The sequence below is a fragment of the Ictidomys tridecemlineatus genome, chromosome 1, assembly GCF_052094955.1.
Source record: "Ictidomys tridecemlineatus isolate mIctTri1 chromosome 1, mIctTri1.hap1, whole genome shotgun sequence".
Classification (NCBI taxonomy): Eukaryota; Metazoa; Chordata; class Mammalia; order Rodentia; family Sciuridae; genus Ictidomys; species Ictidomys tridecemlineatus.
The window spans coordinates 134,022,627-134,046,202 of record NC_135477.1 but is presented as its reverse complement, the minus strand read 5'-3'; the positions used below and the strand labels follow the sequence as shown (position 1 = coordinate 134,046,202).

Genomic DNA, 23,576 nt, shown 5'->3' with positions numbered 1-23,576 from the left:
TCATGCAGATGTATTCGTTAAAACATCCCTTTATTGACTGTGCACAGTTATTAACAATTCACATTTCACTTTATCTACTGAGTGGAAGAGCATTTATTCTTTCATTAAAAAGTTAAGCCCTCCAGGGCAGCAGCAGGAATGCAAAGCCTTCTTCCTATAAACAGCACTGTCCAGTTCATGTGAAGTGCTTCCATATTAATACAAAAGGGAAAAATAAGTAAGACAAATGGATTTCTACCTCCTTCCATCATCCCCCTCCCTGCCAATATACTCCTCTTATTTTATAAAATGCCCACAAGTAAACAGTTCCCACATGGGTACTTCCATCAATCAGAAGAGGAATGGCAACATTTATGTGGCACCACTGAGTTCAAAACAGCCTTAGGGCTCTGTGAAAAGTGACAAAAGGAGTATGAGGCCATGGTCATTTCCTTAGGAAGATGCATTATGGACAGATGGGTAGAAAACCATAAAGGCATTAGTCAGTCTGTAGCACCTTGCTGCTCAAATTTCAGAAGTTGTTTCTCAAGTTTTGAGGTGTTTACTCGATGCTTCATTAGAAACTGGTCATTCAAATGAAAGACAGGAATGTCAAATTTATACTTTTCATACCAAGCAGAATTTTCTGGAAGTGTGATGTCCACCTCCTGTAAAATAAACTGAAGCACAGACAGGCTAAAGCTCTATATTTTAGAGACTAAGAACAATGCAAATTTGCAGTTTCTAATGCTGAAAGGTTTTGGTCATTTGTTTTAGGTCCACTTTGATCTAATGCCCCTAATTTCCAAAATGACTAGTTTCATTATACCATATTCCCTACCTACAGATCTTGCTACTTTTCTGTTACACCTGCTACATTCAGCATCACACTCCTGCTCAGTTCTGATGAAATAAAACACATCCCAGCTGGGGAGCTGCCTAGGAAAGAAGTGTTTTGGTTGTAAGAATGGTAAAGGTGTGATGGTTTGGCTATATGACAACATTTCCATGGAAGTTATGAAATACGATAAAAGAAATGGGGACAAAGGTTTAAAGAAAACATGAATATTGCACCTGCTAGTTAACTTTGACTCATATTAAGAGTCAGAGTAAGAAAATCAGTACTGTTCAGAGAAAAACACTTAGGGGTAATGAGTTTTATGGAAATCAGCACTAAACTCTCTCTCTGAAGAATAGAAGGAAAATTTAAATGAAAAATTATTTAATCTCTTTTCCTAAAAAAAAGATGGAGATAGATATTTTATACCACATACAATATCCATTCCACATTCATAAAAGCCACACTATTACCCTGTTTTTATAAGGCTTGAGTACTTCCTTGGCTTCATCACAGAGTGGGCATGGATCCTACAGGAAGCAAAAAAATAAAGCTGTTAAACCTAAAGAATGATCTTCAGCCTAACCAAAAACCCACAGGTTTTATTTACTTTAAAGGACAATTTTATGCCATGTTAATTAGACTGCTTTATTCTCAAAGCTAAACACTACCATAGAATCTTAAAAAAAAAAAAAAAAAAGCTACTATTCCATGATAGGTGAGCTCTCTGCACTTTTTGGTTTTGTGTTTTGATTTTTCTCATATATATATATATACATGGGTGTGTGGATTTATGATAAATTTAGATGTTTATTATTTGTTTCTCTAATCTATCTACCAGAGGCTCCTTGAGTTGAGGTGCACCTCTGTGGCCTGGCTGCCACCAGCAGAATGGCTTATAGTCTGTTCTGACTGGGAGACACTGAATTTTGCTGGCCTATTTTTCCTGATCAGTCCGAAGGAATAAACCCCTCATGACACAGTTAGTTATTTGTTCCATCTTTTAAAATGATGATACCAATTTGTATTATTTTACCCATTTTCTTGTATAAGTAGTATTAGCAACAGGTATTCTAATGCTAATACTCTACTTGAAAGGCAAGAAGTTTTAGCATCCATTGTTGTTTGTAACAAACTCTTCAACCATACCATGGAAAAGTATGTTGAGAACACTATTGATCATCAGTGGATTTTAAAGGATTCTTAGCCAGTCAGTCTAAGAAAAGGGACTAGCTATAGGTTCTCTTGAAGGAGCTCAAGATAGATACAACATTATTGATGTTTATATAAAATCTACATTTTAACACATCAGGAAGGGATGAGCTACTATGTTAAAAAGAGACCCTTCCTCCAGTTTAACTCACAGCATGGTTTATATAAGGACAGAGATCTTTCTGGATCTTTTTGGCTCTACTCTCCTGGGTCAGAGAATGAGACTTACCAAATTGTTATTAGCATCAACAACAGATTATAGTTTAAGTCAATCATGCTGAAATTTTCTGACAAAGTATGAAAAGTTAACCTAAGACCTTAAAAGCAGAAACAAAACACAAACATACTAATTTTCAAAAGTATCAAATGTATTAAGATTTTGCTTTTATATTAAAAATTTCATTAAGATGTCTTTATTATGTGCCTCATGGGTTTGGTACATATATTGAGTTAAATGGACTGTTGGTTTTTGTTGGTTCTGTTTTATAAATGTTTTTGACTCTCAACTGTTCGAAAGCTGAAAAACAGTGCAGAACAGTAGGCCAAATGAGTACAATTAATCTTAGGGATTATTTATTTTTGTGGTTAATTTTCACATGCATTTTCCATCATAGATTCTCATATGATGAAATAATTTTTATTCCTTAATTCCCAAGAGTTCAATATATATTCATGGATATAAAAAATAGTACAAATTAAATATTCTCAACAAAAATTCATTCAAAAACACTACTTCAGTTTTGTTATTAGATAACTGCTAGATTTTTTCAAATTATTAAAATGTTTGAAATCTATTTTAAAAAAACTATTAAGAGCCCCTTTTTATTTGAATTGCAGAATTATTCACAAAAGTTGCTTCTATTACTCTGCACTTTCTTTTTTCTTTTTTGTTTTGAGAGAGAAAATTTTTTCATATTTTATTTTTTAGTTTTCAGTGGACACAACTTCTTTATTTTATTTTTATGTGGTGCTGAGGATCGAACCCAGCACCCTGCGCATGCCAGGCGAGCGCACTACTGCTTGAGCCACATCCCCAGCCCCATCCGCACTTTCTTTTTTGATTATAAATTGCACAAACTGATGTAAACTAGCAAAAAGAAATCATTAATGTTTGGTCATAAATTTCAAGTAGAAAATCTCATTAAAAATTTTAAACTAACCAGGTGCAATGGCGCACACCTGTAATTCCAGAGGTTGGAGAGGCTGAAGCAGGAGGATACCAAGTTTCAGGCCAGCCTCAGCAACTTAGAGAGGCCCTAAGCAACTAAGTGAAACCTGCCTTAAAATAAAAAATACAAAGGGCTGGGGATGTAGCTCAGTGGCAATGTGTCTCTGGTTTCTAACCCTAGTACTGGGGGTGGGGGTGGGGTGTAGTATTAGGGATAAGAAAAAGAAATACATTCAATCTTCATTATTCATGAATTCCATATTTGTGAACTTGCCTTCTTGCTAAAACTTATTTGAAACCCTCAAATTGATACTTGAAACACTTTTGCAGTTATTTATGTACATGAACATGCAGAGAGTGATAAAAAATTCAAGTTGCCAAAGCACTTGTTATAAACTGAGGTCTAACACAGTAATGCTATGCCTTTTATTAAAATAAAAATATGCCTATTTTCAGAAATACCAAATGTAATAAAAATTTTGCTTTTATATTAAAAACTATACATAAGGTTATATATTTGGTCATTTGAAAAAAATACTATGACCAGGCTCATGGGAACCTAATCCTGTATTTTCTCTAGGAGTAATGATTCAGTATTTGCTAATTCTGTGTTTGTGGTGATTTTATAGAATATAACTACTACAAACTGACTTATTTCCAAATGATACTTTTTTTTTTTCTTTTTGGTACCAGGGACCAAATCCAGTGATGCTTAACCACTGAGTCACATCCTCAACCCTTTTATTTATTTATTATTTTAAATTTTGAGACAGGGTCTTGCTAAGTTGCTTAAAGCCTTACTAAAATTGCAAATGATACATTTTTAAACATAATATAATCTATACTTTTTAACATAGGGGTCAGATGTTAATTAAATATATTAATTTACTCTCTGATAACTGTGAAGACGATGAAGTGTCTGGGAAGGAAACAGTTACTGCTACTGTGCTGAGAGAGAAATTGGAGAGCAGGTTTGAAGAGAGTTTATTCCACTGTCTTCCTTTCAGATTTGTCCTGTATTTGTAAATGTACAACTGTATGCACCAAAAATCTTAATATTTTATATTTTTAAAGTAGTAATTTTATTTTTTCACTCTGTACCTTTGTGAATAAGGTCAGCACAGGCAAAGTTGTCTTAGAGGCAGAGAGATTTCTCAAGAAGAGTCCAAAGGAAGATTTAGCAAGTTGCATGCTATTTCCTTGAAACCAGAACATCTTAATTCTGCCAAAAGAAAAATAAACCAGTAAACTTCTGTGCCTTAGATTTTTACCCTTTATAATACAAATAGTTAAGCTGCAAGCTTATGATGGAATTTGAAGGCTTCAGAATTGCTCCTTGGAGTCCAAGAGTGCCCAGATGTTTGGCAAGTCTCCATAATGCCTCAACATTCATTGTATTCCAAACAGAACAGAATGGAGGAAAAAAATCACATTATGGCTTAGTTGTGTGCCTAGTTGTTTTTTGTAAGTTAATTCCATGAGCTTATTAATTTGAATACAAAATCACCTGCAGATTTTTGCCGGTATCCTGATGATTTCCTAAAATTAGAGGTATCTTGAGATAGTCACAGGGATTGCTTATTTTTTTTAAAGTAAACTTTCTTATTCCAATCAGACCTTAAAAACATCTTTTTGGTGCATAGTAATTATATATAACAGGGGGATTCATTGTGACATATTTGTACATGCAACATAACATAATCTGATCAATTTCATTTCACCAAGAGATAGCTTATCTTACTGACAGACAAGCATTCAGCTACCATCACAGTAAGGGAAATAATAAGCAAATGAAAAGCACAAGTCCCCACTAAAGGTGCTGGCTATCTCTTTAGAGATCCATGCTACTGCACTGCAAGAGGTGGGGAAACATAAAACTGTAGTTAAAGGAACTACAGAGGAGAATCAGACTCAGTTAACTTGTCAGAAAAAAGAAAAAAATAAATCTCTGCTAAACTCCTTAAGAAGTATTTTAAAAGGAGATTGCCATAATTTTCAATAACTTCATACACAAATGTACTAGTGTTTCTACTGGAGAGATTCCAAGAACAGCTTAATAGCAGCATGTCAAACAGTAGGCTTTGAAGCTCCCTCATCCTGCTTTGCTTGACATAAGACACCCTATTATTTCTAGATATTCTATTGAGACTCCAGCTTTGTCTTTAAAACTACAAATATTATAATTTCACTTTTAAAACACATGTGCACTGTTGGCTTTATCAATATTCCCAAGATGAACTCATTCCTGGGATCACAATTTCTTAACTTCACTTTACTCTAACTTCATCTATCACTTTTCCTTCTCTTCCCTTGGTGAGTTGCAGCTGCAAAAGTTCTCTTCTAGTCCTTGAATACCTAGAGATCATTTTTTCATCAGGATTTTTGCACATGCTTCCCCTCTGCATGAAAATCTCCTAAGTGGCTTCTACTCATTTGGCCCGGGTATCCTGTCATCTACTTTGAAAACGTCTTAGTGACCCCGTTACCAATGCTAGCCAGTTCATAATTCTCCATCCTCATACCTTGAAATAGCTTTCTTTTGTCCTTTGTTATATAAACTGAATTCTGTTTCCTCTACTACAAGGTGAATTTTGTTAGAGCAGGTTCAACCCTCTATCTCTAAGCACCCACAATCAACCTGGCATTTAATAAATGCTTAAATATGTGTTTGAATGTTTTAAAAAAGTATTGGAATAAGGTTTTCCCACTCTCACCTTTAACCCTCTTCAATCATTCAGTATGTATAGCAGTTACTATTTAGTCTTACCTTATAACTAAACGTTAATACTCCTCAGGGTGTCCACAAGATTTTGGGCTGAGGTGCTGCAACTGGTTCTAACATCTTCACTGCCACCAGCTTGAATCACCTCCTGATCTGCTCCACAGAGCATGACTGCATTAATTGTTAAACTTTACTGGCAATCAGACTCCTGAGTATAAGATTAGCTTTAAACTCATTTCAAACAGAATGATATGACTTTAGAGAAAACCACTAACCTATATCAAACTATGGTAAAGACCACAGGAAAAAAAATCAGATAATGATCACGACAACAGTAATTTTGCCTTCATTGTTAAGGCTTTCTTACTCTTCTAGTTTTAGCAGATCACTTGGCTAACTGATCTTGATAATGCATAAAAAAAGGAATGTGATAAGAATTTTGCAAAGATGTGCTATCCAGAGTTACTCCAAGATGGAAAGTGGATCTAAACAATTTCCAATATTCTGTTCTACTTTCAACTAAATGTTAAGCCCTGGTATCAACATTCTCTGTAAATTCAGCAAAATCAACAACTCCAATAAGTAGTGTTGTTGGAGACACAGCTTCTAAAAACAGCCTTTGTCTACACAGGACATAAATGAAGAGAAAAAATAGAATATTAGCCATGTTCATATTATGTAGAAATTTCTAAGTCACTGGACTTGGAAAGGCTCTATGTCACCAGTAGCATGCTGGATATAGTGTCAAAGAAGTTATACAATATATGAAGAAGAAATAAAATAGGAAATTAACCTTATAAAAGACAGAAACACAGCCTTTGAAAATCAGAAGGATCTGGTCATCTATGGTGGTGACCTAAGACTAATAATCAGAATGGTGAACTAGCTACATACTTTTAGTGGAGGGACTGAAGATTTATTGATGTATGGCCAGTAAGGAAGTAAAACTTATTGCTTTTACCTAGCTGAGTTGAGGCTGAGGTGTTAAGGCTTTAAAAAAATTCACATGCACAATGAAAATCTGCTTCTGTATTTCCAACATGACAAAACACAGCATGTGGTCTTGGTTGCACCCAAGACAAATAAAACCTGTCATAGTAAACAGAGTTGCTGTTCATTCCAGATTTGCTAGAATATTTGTTAAACCAACACAGAGAGTTAAGTCAAGTCTTCAGCGATGCTACAACCATTCTATATAAAACTCCCTCTTTTTTCCAATTATTCTCCATTTCTATTTTTTATGCATTTTTTTTTAAAGAGAGAGTGAGAGGAGAGAGAGAGAGAGAGAGAGAGAGAGAGAGAGAGAGAGAGAGAGAGAGAGAGAGAGAGAGAATTTTTAATCTTTATTTTTTAGTTCTCGGCGGACACAACATCTTTGTTGGTATGTGGTGCTGAGGATCGAACCCGGGCCGCACGCATGCCAGGCGAGCGCGCTACCGCTTGAGCCACATCCCCAGCCCCTTTTTTATGCATTTTTAATCATCAAATCATAAAACATTCATTTACCAGGAAAGGTATCCATGCTATGCAATTTTACAACCTGTGCATTTTTTAAATGCTCAAGGCATATTCATTTTACTATAGCGTTCAATTGACTTATTTCTTTGGAAGTATCATATTATAAAACTATATTAGAATCTGATATAAAGGAAAAAACCCCCTATCCCTCTCTTAGGCAGACAGTAAGGCTAAAATTCCTTAATTTGTGGAGTCCACTTTGTATTAGAAAAAATAAAATACAACATGACACACTTCCGTAGGAACTCTTTAATTATCTTCTTAGAACATCTTACTAAAAAACTGTCAACCCTAACACCACTGCTGTCAATGTCACATTCACCATATAGAGCCTTCTTGAAGTAAAGTCTTAGTATGGGTTACTTTGTCAATGTGACATTTTCACTAGTTCAATTATTTTTGAACGGTATCTTAGTACTATTAAAAAAATCCCAAGGGGCTGGAGATGTGACTCAGTGGTACACTGCTTGCCTGGCATGCATGAGACCCTGGGTTCAATCCTCAGCACTGCATATAAATAAATAAATAAAATTTAAAAGATCCATTAACAACTAAAAAAAAATTAAAAATTAAAAATTAAAAAATCATGAAAAGTGGTCTCTGCTTATTAGTTTATGGCAGAGAAAACAACTTTTTTGATTATGTCATTGAATTTAGTCATGAAATATGTGTCCTTATTACACAGACACACAATTTTATCCTTTGTATTTTGTTATATGTCTCTGTGATATGAGCAAAAAGAGCTGTATTCATTATATCAAAGAGGTACAATTGGGTCACCTTTGTCACAGACTTACAAAAAAAAAAAAAAAAAGAAGCAGCAAAAGGTATAAGATTAGATTTAGAATGTGCTTAAAACAAATTCCACAGCCTAACAATAAAGATGGTGACTCCTGCTGTTTCAAGTCCAGTGCTGCTCAGAGGTATAGATCCCACTAAAAGAGAAAGGGAATGCTGGCCTTTCAACAAAACTCAGGCTGACTTCAGTGGTCTTTATGGTAGAATCAAACACAATATTAGGGAGGGAGTCGACTGGACAGCCCTCCTTGAAACAAGATAGGGAAGATAACTTAACTTTATAGCAATTTCCCTGCAAAGCACTGAAGGGCATACCATTAAAGCAACGATTACAGTACAGAAAGAAGCCAGGGTTGTTTGAACCTTTATTAAGGATTATTCATTTCTTGCATGAGGAGCTGCCCAGGCTATGGCTGCACATCATTTATGCAGGGCTCCTGGATTTTTCTAACACTGTGTGTATCTGATTAGGAGGGAAACAACATTGTTCTCGCTTGAGTAGAGAAACTGACCTTCACTGACCAGAATTTTATTCATACAAAGAGTCTTTGGCACACCAAAGCTCCAAGCTCACATGATCCTTCATCAGCAAGCTGCAGTGTTAATTCATGTGCAAAATCAAAAAGTCTACATAAACCCAGGTACCGCCTTGGTTATTAACAGATAATGCTGGAGCTTCTTCACAAGAGTATAATGTACATTTAATGTTGAGCTGACATTAACCAAATACTATTACCATAGCTCTTGCTGAACCTGTGTTCCATAAAGAGAGCTCAGGGCTTCCGTTTAGTCATTTGTGCCATATGAGAAGTTAAGTGCTCCATTTCACATTCATTATCATCTAAATATAACATTCCTATTTTTCCTGGAATGAACAGAAACAGACACTGATACACACCTCTTTGGGGGAACAAATCCCATTATTTTGGATCACCAGAAGTTTATGTAATGAAGTGAGGTTCTCTAAAGGGACTCCTCTGGATCATGGGTCTCTACCTAATTCAGGAAAATAGGGACAAATGCCTCTCCAGTATTACTGTATTTCTGATCAGTCATGTCTGTCTGACCCTCATTTCCTCCTGACCAAGTGGCACTCTACACTGCGATTTTGGGTACAAGGACAAGAGAGAGAGAGAGAGAGAGAGAGTGTATGGCCCTTGTGAAGCCAAGTGTAACAAGGAAAGGCACTATATAAACAAAAATCCAAAACTGAAAACTGAACAGCTACTGTGAGGTGTCAATTCCAGGGGGCTAAAATGGGGGTGGAAATGAGGGTACAGAACAGAAAATATGGAATGGGTGTGGGGGGGTAGAAGCTCCAACTTGAAATGGGGCCCTAATTCACCTGGCCAGGGAAACTACTAAGAAGGTGGTGCCAATTCAGATAAGATGTTGCAACAAAGATCCTGAGCTAACTATCCACCTGTGGGTCTGCTGCACATGGCATCCTGTTCAGCTTTGTTCTGATTAGGCAATCTGGATATCTGCTTTGCTTCTACACAACACAGTAAACCACAAATAGGCCTATTTCATGACCCAGGCCTGGGTAAGCAAGGAGTAGCTCCTTATACCACACTCCCTCCCTGCAGTTTCTATGTCCAGATCTCAGTGCCAACAGTTTCTCCACACAGGGAACTAGAGAACTAGTAGAGAATCAGAGTCCAGAAAGGACTGACTGATCACATGAGTGCCCACAGACAAAACCCTTTTAATTTCCCTTCAAATTATTATCATGACCATGGGATTTCCAAGGATCTGGATGTCTCTATTCCACTGTTTGGACTCAATGGGTGCTACATTCATTTGTATTCACGCACATCCAATTTGCAAGTACTCTGTGAAAAAGTTCTTTAGCTGTTTGAAGTGTGGGTTCTGCCTATCCAATAAATTGATTTCACTAAAAACATATGACATTTATGTATCCACCATTTAATATATGCATACTGCCTTTACCTCCTTCTAATTCTCTGTAAAACTAAGTAAGCCATTAATTTTTTTTTCTATCCTGCTTGTTGTTTAGTCAATCTCTTTCCTTCCTAAAGTTCTTGAGTAGTCAACTTCACACACTAGATATGAGCAACAAGAATTCTAGCTGTATTTTAGTGGGTTGAAGAGAAGGGAGTTAAATTTTTAAATGAAACAAGAAATTATGATAGGCTTCTCAGTAATCAGAAAACTAATGATATCATTTATTCATTTATTCTACAAGTGAAGAGGGAAAAAAGGATTGAGAGTGAATAAGAGAATCCTCACTCATGAAGAGTTAAAAAATCTGGTTGGAAGGTAAGACATGTACCAATATACAGGTAAATTATAAAAACAGGAAACTAACAACAGGGACATATAAAAGGTGATTTTAAATGCCATAAGAGAATGGGAAAGAAGAGTACAATGGGTTGAGACTGGAAGTGGTTTCACAAAAGAAAGATTTTAAATCATTTAGGATTTGGATATACAGATAAAAGGAAAAGCATTTCAAATTTAGGGATAGATACAAAGGTGTTGAGGTAGGAATGCCATGGCTATTGAATGGGGGAAAGCTAAATGGAGATCATTTTGATAATCCAGGTGTGGGATGAAGGTCACTGATGTATTCGTTCATTTAACAATTACCTACATTTCTCTGTGTACCAGATATTATTATAGGTGCTGGTGTATGTACAGTGGTGAACAAGAAAGCCAGACACCTTGCCCTCGTGAGGTGCACATTCTAGCAAAGAGACTCCTATGAGTCTAATTATGTCTTACCGTGTCAGACAGTGAGGTGTACAGGAAGGAGATTCAAATGTGATAGTGACTAAGGGAGGTTCTTTAAATAAGGTATTCTCTGTGCAGATATAGTTCGAACCAAAACTAAAGGATGAGACAGTGTAAAGATCTGAAAGAGGAATAATTTCAGGAAGAGAAAATAGTAAATGAAAAGGCTCCAAGTGAAGAGCAAAGATGGAATCAGAGACCTAGTTAACAGGTGACTACAGCAGTTTGAGAGAGGATGGTGGCATGGACTAGAATAAGATGCCAGCAAGGCTAGTTTTATTTATAAAGTGTTTCTAGAAAGAGGGAATGGTTCATTTTCAAACAGAGTGATGAAGACTTGCCCAGAATAGGGGCAAAGAAATAACCTACACCATCCAGAAGAGATATGTCCAATGTGGCTCCAAAGGAGTTAATTCTTCCAATAAATGCCTACCTCTAAAACAAACTATCTTGACTGGTTCTTACCTAGTTTAACATCTTAACTAAAGAGAGAGATTTTGGGTAGGGATAGCGATAGTGAGTTGGGGGAGAAGAGTGAAGGCAAAAGTTGACTGAGTACCTTAAAAAGGGATAAAAAATTTAAAAACCTTTGTGTAAGTCATAAAACAAAATGGAGAAGTAAGACTATTGGTTAATAAATCATTCTAAGGCATTTTATGAATAACAATAATAATGATAATGATTCTACTAAAAGAAATGTGCTTTTATTGGCCTCAAATGGAAAACTTAAATCTCAGAAATCACAGCAATCTCAGAAATGGGGATTTATAAAACTGAAAATATTTCTAACAGAAATGGCTGAAAAATTGATTGTAAGCATTACTTAAGTATGAAACTCTCAGATATGACATGAATGATCAAAGATCCAATATCTTTATCTGCTATTAAGGAAGTCACTAAATCTAGGTAAGACTGACCAGGTAATATCTTGGTATGAGGTATTGGCTTAGTTCACTCAGGTTTCACAAAATATCAAAACAGCACACTGAAATTGAACTTTTCAGGAATCAAAGTTTACCCCAATAGCTTTTAAAACAAAGGCCAGTCCCTTTCCACTTGTTCTTTTCTAGTACTTGCCTTTATTTTTTTCAAATACGGAAAAATTCAGAATCTTACTACTTTACCAATGTTATTCTTGATCCATGAATGTCAAAACAGAAGCTGCCTATGCAATGGTGAAGTTGGACTTTATTAATACCTTTAAATATAACTTGTCCCAAGCGGTACTAAATAAACTATCTAGAAAGGTCAAAATAATGTAAATGAACATCGTTCCTGCTAATTCATCAGTCAGAGAAAGTAAGCATAAATGGTATAATACTTCATTTAGAACTTTAAAGTTATTCTTCACGTCCCATTTCAGTTGGAATTCTTCATTTGAGTTCTCTGAATGCACTTTTAAGGTGATGATTACATAAATATATACCTCATAGAGAAAGGTAACTGACATAGCTAATTAGGAGACATTGGGCAAATCCTCAATGTTTTTTTTCTTTTTTTTTTTGGAGGGGGTGTACCAGGGATTGAACTCAGGGGCACTCGCCAACTGAGCTACATCCTCAGCCCGATTTTGTATTATTTTCAGAGACAGGGTCTCACTGAATTGCTTAGCATCTTGCTTTTGCTGAGGCTGGCTTTGGACTCACAAATCCTCAACTCTTTAGCCTTAGTCTCATCAACTGTAAAATGAAAATTCTACCATTTGTTCTCTCATTTTCCAGAGACCCAGAGGAACTATGCCCTCAGGCTTTGGGTGTCAAACTTCTTCCTGATCTGAGATGAGGAAATCTCAAGCTGAAGACACTCCATGGCAAAAGTCTATGACTGCATAAGGCCTTGATCAGAGTATCTGAAGTAGTCTGAAGGAAACTAAAATACTTGGCCCTTTAAAGAGGACCAAAATTACTTACAGATCCAGGGAGATATAAAGGCATTTTTTTCATTGCCCACTCTTTTTTCATTCTTCAATCATAACTGGGAATCCTTAGTGTCAGAAAAGACTGTCAGGAAATGGGGGAGGGGACATTAGAGTACCTGGGCACCCATCTTGAAACTGTCTAAGCACCTGAGATAGAAAAGCTTTCTATAAAAAGAATGCATTTTTCTCTCTTACTATTAGATAAATTTTAATGAATTTTTTAAATGACAGATGCTCTTTACCTTGGTATTCTCTTCCATGCAAATGTGGAGTGGAAAGGGAGAGAAATCTTCAGTGTAAGTAAGAGTTTGTTTTAGGATTTTCAGACCTTAGCGGCCACTCTTTCCAGATTGTTGCTTCAGAAGAGTCTACTTGTTATTGGTTTGGTTCACATGTCAGAGAAAGGTTTCCAAGAAAACATTCAGCTGAGAAAAATAAAATGATGATGCTAATCAAGAACAGTAATGTATTCTCATGATACACTCCCTCTAATACCCAAGAGTTCAAAGAGCACTCTGGACTAATTTATGTTAACACATCTTTAACACAGAGGCCCCACCTCCATCCTCAACCCTAAAGGTACTGACTCAGCAACTGGTCAAGAGCCAGAGAAGCATATTCCAAATTCAAAGTGTGAAACAATGTTCAGTTCAATTATGACATAATGGCTGCAAAGCTGTTCCTGAAAGCCAAGAAAACCTGAATAATGTGGTTGGGTTATATCATATATGAAAGCTTAATAGAGTTTAAAAACCAATTTTAAAATTCCTTCATTCCATAAAGATAGCATTAAGATGAGGGCAAAATCATCTAGTTCAAGGAATGGGAACAAAGTGCATAGGAATTATTCAGACTCCTTTCTACATTATCCTTCTTAACCAACATGACCCATTACCTTTGAAGATGTCTCTGATATTTCATACTGACCCAGAAAGAAGGTAATTTTATTAAACATCTTAGTTTTATTGTCTCCAGCTTCTAATACTAGTTTCCTTGGTATTAAAAAGCACATAAACTCAATCCTAAAAACTGTTTTCAATTCAAAATCCATCTACTCAGGCAGTGTCATCCATTTGTCACTAATATTCTACCCATTTCCATTGCTTCTTGATGAAGAGGTAATGTTATCCTTATGACCTCAAGACCTGAAATATTTCATTAATTTCTAGCCATTATGTTGCAAATGGCTTTGGACATATGAAATGTTAAATATACACTCCACTGAACTTGTGATATCAACAAGACCTAGGCTCACAGAAGTATAATGCCAAATCTGAACATTGGGAATCATCCACTCTTGAGATCAGGCCCTGATGAGATTCTACAATCTTCTAAGTCCTATTCAACTCTTTAACAGTCACCATTGATGGAATATTTCAAAATTTTAGAACTGGGAAATGTCTTCGGAAATTCTGCTTGCTTTATGGATAAGACTTGTTTAACCAAATCTTTCATACAATCTTTCTTCATTTCTTTATATTTTCTCCTTGAACAATAACATATTTTTATATATATAATAAGACCAACATAAAATTTCAGAACTAGAAGATAACTCTAAGTTCAGCCCCCTTTCTTCTAAAAATCTCTAAAAGCCTTATATATTAATTCTCAGTGTATATCAAGTAACAGACACCAAGTTTTGTTTAAGGCTTATTTTAAGGTTGGAAAGAATAAGACTCAGTTTTAGATGGAAAAATTCTTTTACCATAGAATGAGGTTCTGATCTCTAACTCTTAAGAAGATCCACATTAATTTCATTTTAGACCTGGAGAAACAGCCTAATTTAGATCTCTTTTTTCCAGGCATATGTCTCAAATTGCCTCATCTGACTGAATTTCTATTAAGTAACAGTATCCTTTTTTTTTTTTTTTTGACTGAATACAAAGATTATGTTTTAAGAAGAGTTTTTTAAAAAATCATATAATTCAATGTCATGTCCTTTCCTTCTGACTAAGCTAAAAACCATTTCCTTATTATTTCATTATTAATATGAAAAAATACTGAACAATTGGCGGAAGTTCATTTGTTTACAGTTGCAACATTAATTTCTGCTGCAATTTCATTGGCAACCGAAGGAAGCAGCGTTTAACCCATGACTACCCTTTTACCACAGAAAATGCTGTCATTTTGAACTATTTGTAATATTAATAAAGGAGAAAAGACAAGTGTGACTTTTTCTTAATATTATTTAAGAAATCTAGATTTAAAATAGTGATTAAATATAAGTGTTCTACTCTTTTTTTCTCTTATTTATTTATTTATTTAATTTTATTGGTTGTTCAAAACATTACAAAGATTGCAGAATCACATCGGTTACACATCCACATTTTTACATAATGCCATATTGGTAACTGTTGTATTCTGCTACCTTTCCTATCCTCTACTATCCCCCCTCCCCTCCCCTCCCATCTTCTCTCTCTACCCCATCTACTACAATTCATTTCTCTCCTTGTTTTTTTTTTCCCCATTCCCCTCACAACCTCTAATATGTAATTTTATATATCATTGAGGGTCTCCTTCCATTTCCATGCAATTTCACTTTTCTCTTCCTTTCCCTCCCACCTCATGTCTCTGTTTAATGTTAATCTTTTCCTCCTGCTCTTCCTCCCTGCTCTGTTCTTAGTTGCTCTCATTATATCAAAGAAGACATTTGGCATTTGTTTTTTAGGGATTGGCTAGCTTCACTTAGCATAATCTACTCTAGTGCCATCCAGTTCCCTGCAAATTCCATGATTTTGTCATTTTTTAGTGCTGCGTAGTACTCCATTGTGTATAAATGCCACATTTTTTTTTATTCATTCATCTATTGAAGGGCATCTGGGTTGGTTCCACAGTCTAGCTATTGTGAATTGTGCTGCTATGAACATCGATGTGGCAGTATCCCTGTAGTACGCTCTTTTAAGGTCTTCAGGGAATAGTTCGAGAAGGGCATAGCTGGGTCAAATGGTGGTTCCATTCCCAGCTTTCCCAGGAATCTCCATACTGTTTTCCAAATTGGCAGCACCAATTTGCAGTCCCACCAGCAATGTACAAGTGTACCCTTTTCCCCACATCCTCGCCAGCACTTGTTGTTGTTTGACTTCATAATGGCTGCCAATCTTACTGGAGTGAGATGGTATCTTAGGGTGGTTTTGATTTGCATTTCTCTGACTGCTAGAGATGGTGAGCATTTTTTCATGTACTTGTTGATTGATTGAATGTCCTCCTCTGAGAAGTGTCTGTTCAGGTCTTTGGAAAACCACCCCATTCACAATATCCTCAAAAAAAATAAAATACTTGGGAATAAACTTAACAAGAGGTGAAAGATTTATACAATGAAAACTACAGAACCCTAAAGAGAGAAATAGAAGAAGATCTTAGAAGATGGAAAAATATACCCTGTTCATGGATAGGCAGAACTAACATCATCAAAATGGCGATATTACCAAAAGTTCTCTATAGGTTCAATGCAATGACAATCAAAATCCCAACGGCATTTCTTATAGAAATAGATAAAGCAATCATGAAATTCATATGGAAAAATGAAAGACCCAGAATAGCAAAAGCAATTCTAAGCAGGAAGTGTGAATCAGGAGGTGTAGTGATACCAGATTTCAAACTGTACTACAGAGCAACAATAACAAAAACAGCATGGTACTGGTACCAAAACAGGCAGGTGGACCAATGGTATAGAATAGAGGACACAGAAACCAATCCACAAAATTACAACTATCTTATATTCGATAAAGGGGCTAAAAGCATGCAATGGAGAAAGGATAGCATCTTCAACAAATAGTGCTGGGAAAACTGGAAATCCATATGCAACAAAATGAAACTGAATCCCCTTCTCGCGCCATGCACAAAAGTTAACTCAAAATGGATCAAGGACCTTGATATCAAATCAGAGACTATGCGTCTGATAGAAGAAAAGGTTGGCTCCGATCTACATATTGTGGGATCGGGCTCCAAATTCCTTAATAGGACACCCATAGCACAAGAGTTAATAACAAGAATCAACAAATGGGACTTACTTAAACTAAAAAGTTTTTTCTCAGCAAGAGAAACAATAAGAGAGGTAAACAGGGAGCCTACATCATGGGAACAAATTTTTACTCCTCACACTTCAGATAGAGCAATAATATCCAGTGTTCTACTCTTAATGCAGAGCCAAAGCAAAATTCTGGTGCTGTATGTAATTTAGTGTACCTTCATGGACACATTTCACACATTTGCCAAATAGGTGTTTTAGTTAAGAGTTGAGCATGGCAGGCCTGGAGGGAGTGTGGAGACAGGGCTGGTGAGGCCTTTCAGTTTGTATATGCCATTCAACACAACAAAGGCTCCACAACTGGCCAGGCAAAAATCCTTGGAAGGCAGTCTGGTAACCATGTGTAGATTCTCAAATATGCCCTTCGCTGCTCCAAGCTGTTAATCAAAGCATTACTTTTATCCAGTAAACTCTGAAAAGGTGACTATTATTTCATATTCTTGTTATACCATCCTAGTGATGTTTTCACGCCCCTTATAGATTCAGCTTCCCTTCCGGGATACTGCCCTTTCATTTCTATAGCAATGTAGTGTTTGCAATGTGCCACGAATTATGCCAGGTACTATAAATATAAGCAATTAAAATATTGTCCCTGTCCTTAAAGAACTCATACCTTGGGCAGAGAAAAGATGGATAATACAATACCACAGTCATGAAGACTATAGCAATAAAATGGCTGTTACTTGATTTTACTGGTTTCTATGGTTTAGATATGATTTGAGTGTACTCCTCAAAGATTCATGTGCTGAAAGATTTGTCCCCAGTGTGGCAGTGTTGAGGTGGCTGAATCTTTAAGAGGTTTTGTCTAGTGGAAGGTAATCCATAGGGATTGAGGTCTGCCCTCAAAAGGGATTAATATTGGTCTCTTAGAGTGAATTAGTTCTTTTGAGAGCAGGTATTATAAAAGCAAGGTCACCCCACGTTTTGCCCCTTTAGCACATGTCCATTTTACTTTCTGTTTCTCCACCATGCTGTGACTCGGCTGAAGGCCCTTGCTAGGACTACATTGACATAGTGTTTGAATCTTCTGGATATGAGAATTACAAATCAGATAAACCTTTTCACTCTATAAATTACCCAGCTTAAGGTATTTTGCTATAGCAACAGAAGAATAAGATACTAATGAAATGTTCTGAAATTCTTGAAGATGGATACTTTCTAGAAACATAGATCCTTTGAACTTTGCCTCCATCTTTATAAGTTAATTCTTAATTAAGAATTGGAATAAAAAGAGTAGTGTTTTCACCCCTGTGTCTATACTGGAGTAGTGAGTTAGAGACATGGAATCATATACCTATGCTAAACTGAGTTACAACTTTTTTTTGGCATATTCTTTTCCAAATGAGTTTGTCCTTAGAATTTGCTATGTGATAAAAAGGGAATGATTATGGATACTCACGCAGTCCTTGCTACCTGTGTGGCTAAACATACCTGATACAGATGGTTTCTCCCCTTCAAAATAATTGCAAACAAGATTAAAATCGTATTCAGGGGCTATTCCAGCTGGCTTTTGGCTTCTTCTGATGTATGCCCTGAATAAAGCAGTGGCAAAAATTAGATTTAAAATAAAAAACTTACTACGTATACTAGAGCACTTCAAGGTCTTGCTATGTTTGAAATCCCAAGCCCGAGTATTAGAGTGACTGAATGTATCAGCCAGCTCAAGTATACACAAGTTATGAAATACAAAATCTTTAATTAAAAAACAAACTTATTTTGAAGGCACTGCCTCTAGGTACTCCAGAGTATGAATATAGCCAGGCATCTAGAACAAGACAGAAACATAATCCAATAAATTTAAAGTTGGAAAATTCTCATTTATATTACAGGTGAATAGTCCATCTAAATAAAACTATATAATGATATATTCCTCTGGTAAGAAAAAAAAATATTGATTCTTTCTTGGCAAATGGCTATTACCAGAAAGCTGGGAAGAAAGAAAATCTGGAATGTGCCTAAAGCACCAACCTCACAAATCTTTTTTTTTTTTTTTTAAATATTTTATTTATTTTTTAGTTTTTGGCGGACACAACATCTTTGTTTGTATGTGGTGCTGAGGATCGAACCCGGGCCGCACAAATGCCAGGCGAGCGCGCTACCGCTTGAGCCACATCCCCAGCCCACAAATCTTAATTTTTACAACTGGGCCTTTCTGGTTCCACACAATTCCTTAGTAGAGCAGGACCTAGGTTACTAGGCTATAACATTTCACACAGAACCATTAGTTCTGCCTTGTCCTGTGTTACAATAATCACTCAGTGTTGCGGGGGTTCACTTATTTCTCCAAGTTTTAAATCTGTTATTTACCTATAAGGCATCTCAATGTATATGGTTCTGAATATTGGTAGAGAACTTCAATTGCATTTTACAAGCTATTCCACAGATTATTACTAAATGAGAAGACTGTGGCCTCTATAGCCACCACAATTTGCTCACTGACACACAGCTCGAGTTACTAGTTAACCAAGTGTGTAGTTTTGGGAAGCCTGGCTTTTTGTTGGGAAATGTTCTTGAGAAGCTGAGAATTTTGGGGTTATGCTGGCCATATTAAAATATAAAGTACTATATAAAGACTATCTGTTTAGAAACCAGAATAAAGATCTCCCAGGCAGAAAATTCCTTGCTAAAGACAGCCCTAGAAACAATCACATGCCTATTCATGTTAGTAACAATTTAGTGGGGACTTTTCTACCCTTCGACTTACTAAAAAATTGTATGAGCTGATATTTGTCAGGGGTGACTGACAAGGCTAAACATTTGCTGGGAATTGTACAGTCGCTGATTTATTCTCTCATCGTGTCGTGCCCAGAAGACTGCTTCTGCCCAGTAAAGCAGAGAAAGGGTGCAGGCAGCTGATCCAGAGGGCCCTAGCTCTCGCAATGTTCTTTCCTGCACTTTTCAACCTTTTCACCCCAATTAAAGGTCAATATGGCTGCTCAAAAATATTTATTTAAAGGCAGTCATCTCAGCAGGCTGCCAAGTGTGATTATATTGCCACTTCATAGAATTCAATTAAACCCGGGACTGGGGCATCTGTGAATCACTGGAAGCATTGAGTTGTTTTCTGCCTTCTCTTTAAAAAGTTGCCTTTTCCCCGCCGTCATTTATTCATTTCCCAGAGCGCCATCACAACACATACACACGCACGCTTATAATCTCTCTCGGTGGTTCATGGACTTATAGCTCCCGGCTTAATTAAATTCCCTCTAACGACAATCGAAATTGTCAGCGTACGGCACAGCAAACGGCTCACGGGCCTCCCTCTGCGGCCGGCGCTCGGGCTCCGAACCGCAGTTCCGCCAGCGCACGCCGCCGGCTCCCGGGCGCAGACACCCACCTCAGCCTCGCGCCGCCTGCGTCGCCGCTTCCGCCCGAGCTGGCGCTTCCGCCCGCGCGGGCCCCAGCGCCCCGCACTTCCGCCCCGCGCCCGCCGCCCTGCCGGCGGGTCTCGCTTATTTCAGATCAGGCCCGGTCTCCGCTCACAGGGAAAGTGGCGCCTGAGCTTGAAATGAAAATCCACGGAAAAGTGACTCCGCATGTTTGGGAACCATTTAGTAACCAACTTTTTCAAGACTATAGTCCAGACCGTTTTAACTCCTCACTGCATGCGTTCATTCATTGATTAAAGTAATATTCACTGTCCTCGGGTTCTGAGCTGAACTAGGTTATGGAGAACAGGACAAGCAAAACTGGCAGCCATACCCTCCCCAAACTTAAAATGGTGTAGGCAAGGCAGACATTAGCAGATCACCCTATAAGTAGGTCATGCATTTATTAAACTAAGAGCTTTGGGGGGGGGTAGGCATATGACCTACGAAATGTTCAAGACGTAGCTTTGGGGCTGCAATGTGAAGGGCCGGGGACCAGGACAGCCTTTACAGAAGACTGAGCAGTACGGCTGAGGCACAAAGAGAATGGGGGAGAGAGTGAGATGGAGCCAGGCCAGGTGGCCAAGCAGAGTCTTTCAAGTTTGTGCGAAGGACAGCTGGAGGATTTTACATTTGACTCTTTCTGCCCTTATGTGGGAGGGAGGTTGGGACTGATACTGATCACTTTTCCTTTCTGAAAGGATCTCAGCTTCAGGAAGGAGATAAGCGTTTAGAATAGGCACGTGGAACAAGAAGGGAAGTCCGGAAATGACTAGTAGTCTGGGTGTCAGGTTTGGTGGCCTGAATGGTGATACCTTAAATAGAGAGAAAATGATGGTTGATAATTTTAGTAATATTCAAAGCTAATATTTATTGATTGCTCATCCAAAGGTTTACACTCATTAACTTGTTTAATCCTGCGAACAATCCTATTAAGTATTATTAGTACCATTTTACAGATGAAGAAATGGAGGCTTATAACTTGCCCAAATTCTCACAGCTTGAAAATGGCAGTTGAAATTCCATGTCATGCTGTCTGCTGCCAATCTTCATGAACTTGCCAGTGTACACTCAATGTGTATTCAGTGACTTTTAAAAAGATTTGGAGCAAACCAAGGTCAGGAATGAATCCCTTAAGCAAACCACACTGATTGTATGCCATGGCTACTGGACACATTTAGGAAGTAGAATTTTCAAGTTCATATTTTATTGCTTCTGCATTTCATAGTAGGTAATAGAGGGGATTTTGTGACTGTAAATAGACTACCTGTGGTTGTTTTTAAGTTGATACATTCTGATAAGTGTATCAGAGTATCAACCTAGGAGTTGATCTTTCTGGGGAAAAAATAATAGTTGCTGATAAGATGTCTTTAAAGAAGTAATCTTGGGTCCAGTTATAAACATGTTGGTAGAACGTGCACAGCTTGCATTTCGTGGAGTGATAGAAAAGCTTCCTAGAAATATAACTCCAGATCAGCTTCCAAATTTTATTTCTTGTTGAAAAATGAAGCTTCGTAAAATAAATTAGATTTATGAAACCTGATTTCACAAATTGAAGGAGAAGGATGGCTTTGGCAAAGGCTAACAGTGAAGGCTTCTTAGCATTGGTTATGGGAAAATTCCTCTAAGGAGTCAAAAGTTCACTCATTTCCAGAATTTGTGTTTAATTTTTAAGAATTGATTTCTTGGGTTTTAAGTGATGGAACCACCTCTTTATCCTTTCAGTTGAGGGTGGCTGGGAATCCCCCAGGCACTATGGTTCATGCCCAGTCAATCTGGGAGTTCCTGCTGAGGGCCAGTTTTCCAGATGATCAGTTTAACCTCTAGGTCCAGGATTTCCAGTGCTGGGCATAGAGCTTTGCTTGGGAAAATGTCTGGTGTCTGACCAGGAAAAATGATTGTCTCCAAGAAAAAAAAAAAAAAAGAACAGCCAAAGCAAAATTAATAAACATTTATTCAGTGGTCACAAAATAGAACATTGTGTCAGCTTAATTGCTAGATTTAGCATTCATAACAACTTCATCACATTTGAAAACAGTTTTTTAAATGAGATGCTTTCACCAAGTGAGAATTCCTAAATGTAAGTGATACCAGCATTACAGCATACTAGTTACTTTAGACAAATAATGTAAAAGTAAAATCTATAAAAATTCTTTTATAGAAAAATTATTATATGTGGGCTATGTACAGCTTTTAATGTTCAGGTGATGTGAAGATCTTAAAATGGCACTGAGTCTTGTACAATTTTGTTCATTCAGACATGCTTGTCATAGGCATTTGACCTGCATTTTGTCCTCTTAAGTCTGGACCCAATTCTAATTCATGACCTGCGAATCTGGATAGGACTGGAGCAGGAGTCTCTGAATTCTGGACTATTAGTTCAGAACTCACCTGGGTTGAGTTGTTCTCTTACATCTCCGGCCCTGTCAGCTCAGTGGCTGGCTCTGAGTCCAAAAAGCCTACTCTAGAGAATGGCCAGAATGGGCAGTCTGGTCTGTAACTCCTGAGATCACTCATGAATACTTTACAGGACTACATTATCTGTTCTTCCAGAGATGACTTGGAACGAACCTTTCTCTTTAAGTCCTCCTTAAGTCTAGACTTGCGGGTTTGGAGAGGGGCAGCTTTATTTCTGCTCCCTTGGCTTTGCCTCTGGGAAAGCAGGAGTAAAGATGTGGCCTTTGATGTCAAGCCTTTCCCTTCAGAATAGCTTAGAAAAATAGCATTTTGGCAGATAGTGACTATCAGGCTGTCTCTATTTTATAGTAACTTGGCTCCAGGCTACCACTCAAACAACATGTGATCTGAACTTTGACTAGGAGGAGCAATCCCAGTAGTTGCCACAATTGGGTGATGTAATTGTGATGAAGGTATTCAGAAACCTAGTAGGATTTTTCTCCTAGTGTTTTTCTGGTATGTAGAGTGAGCATATTTGTTTATCTCATGAATCTGTCATCCCTAGTACTGAAAACTCTACAGCAAACAATCTGTAAGAACTAGATATTGTGTTATGTTTAAGACCATGGAGAAAAACAGTGGCAACCTCCCAAGGAAAAGACATCCTTCTGAATCTGGGATATCATTGGGGTCACTGTGACTCCCCCCAGGCCAACCACTGTAGGAAACAGAATTATAAGCCTCTCCCACCAGGGGAGAATGGACCTCAGAAAACTGATTTCTGTATCCCCTTGACATTTTTAAAACTCCGCTCTAGTGCCAGACATTTAGAGGAGAGTGAAAAAAAATTTCAAAGGAGAAAAATGTTTATTTG

The 23,576-nt window shown here is 37.2% G+C and overlaps 2 protein-coding genes across 7 annotated transcripts in view; both read right to left on the bottom strand.

Annotated features, from left to right (window-relative positions):
• Marchf3 (membrane associated ring-CH-type finger 3) overlaps positions 1 to 20,306 on the bottom strand; it is a 185,642-nt gene extending 165,336 nt beyond the window's left edge. For 2 of the 3 annotated variants that reach the window (XM_078048114.1, XM_078048136.1), the window contains exon 1: positions 13,153 to 13,278. The gene's annotated coding sequence lies outside the window, so the exon portion shown is untranslated. Of the gene's footprint in view, positions 1 to 13,152; positions 13,279 to 18,368; positions 18,470 to 20,274 lie in introns of those variants that run through there. The other variant, XM_078048127.1, reaches the window with a different exon arrangement.
• C1H5orf63 (chromosome 1 C5orf63 homolog) lies at positions 14 to 18,473 on the bottom strand. 4 transcript variants are annotated; one of them, XM_021725664.3, is made up of 5 exons: positions 13,153 to 13,292; positions 5,965 to 6,072; positions 4,299 to 4,419; positions 1,291 to 1,347; positions 14 to 659 (listed from the first exon to the last, which is right to left on the bottom strand). In XM_021725664.3, the coding sequence occupies exons 3-5, from the start codon at positions 4,410 to 4,412 to the stop codon at positions 483 to 485; spliced, it is 348 nt and encodes a 115-aa protein (XP_021581339.1). In that variant the 5' UTR covers positions 4,413 to 4,419; positions 5,965 to 6,072; positions 13,153 to 13,292; the 3' UTR covers positions 14 to 482. The 4 variants fall into 4 exon arrangements, with proteins under 4 accessions (XP_021581339.1, XP_005324196.1, XP_077904267.1 ...); XM_005324139.3 differs by lacking the exons at positions 5,965 to 6,072; positions 13,153 to 13,292 and adding an exon at positions 18,369 to 18,473; XM_078048141.1 differs by lacking the exon at positions 5,965 to 6,072.
• Positions 20,307 to 23,576: the final 3,270 nt, after the last annotated feature.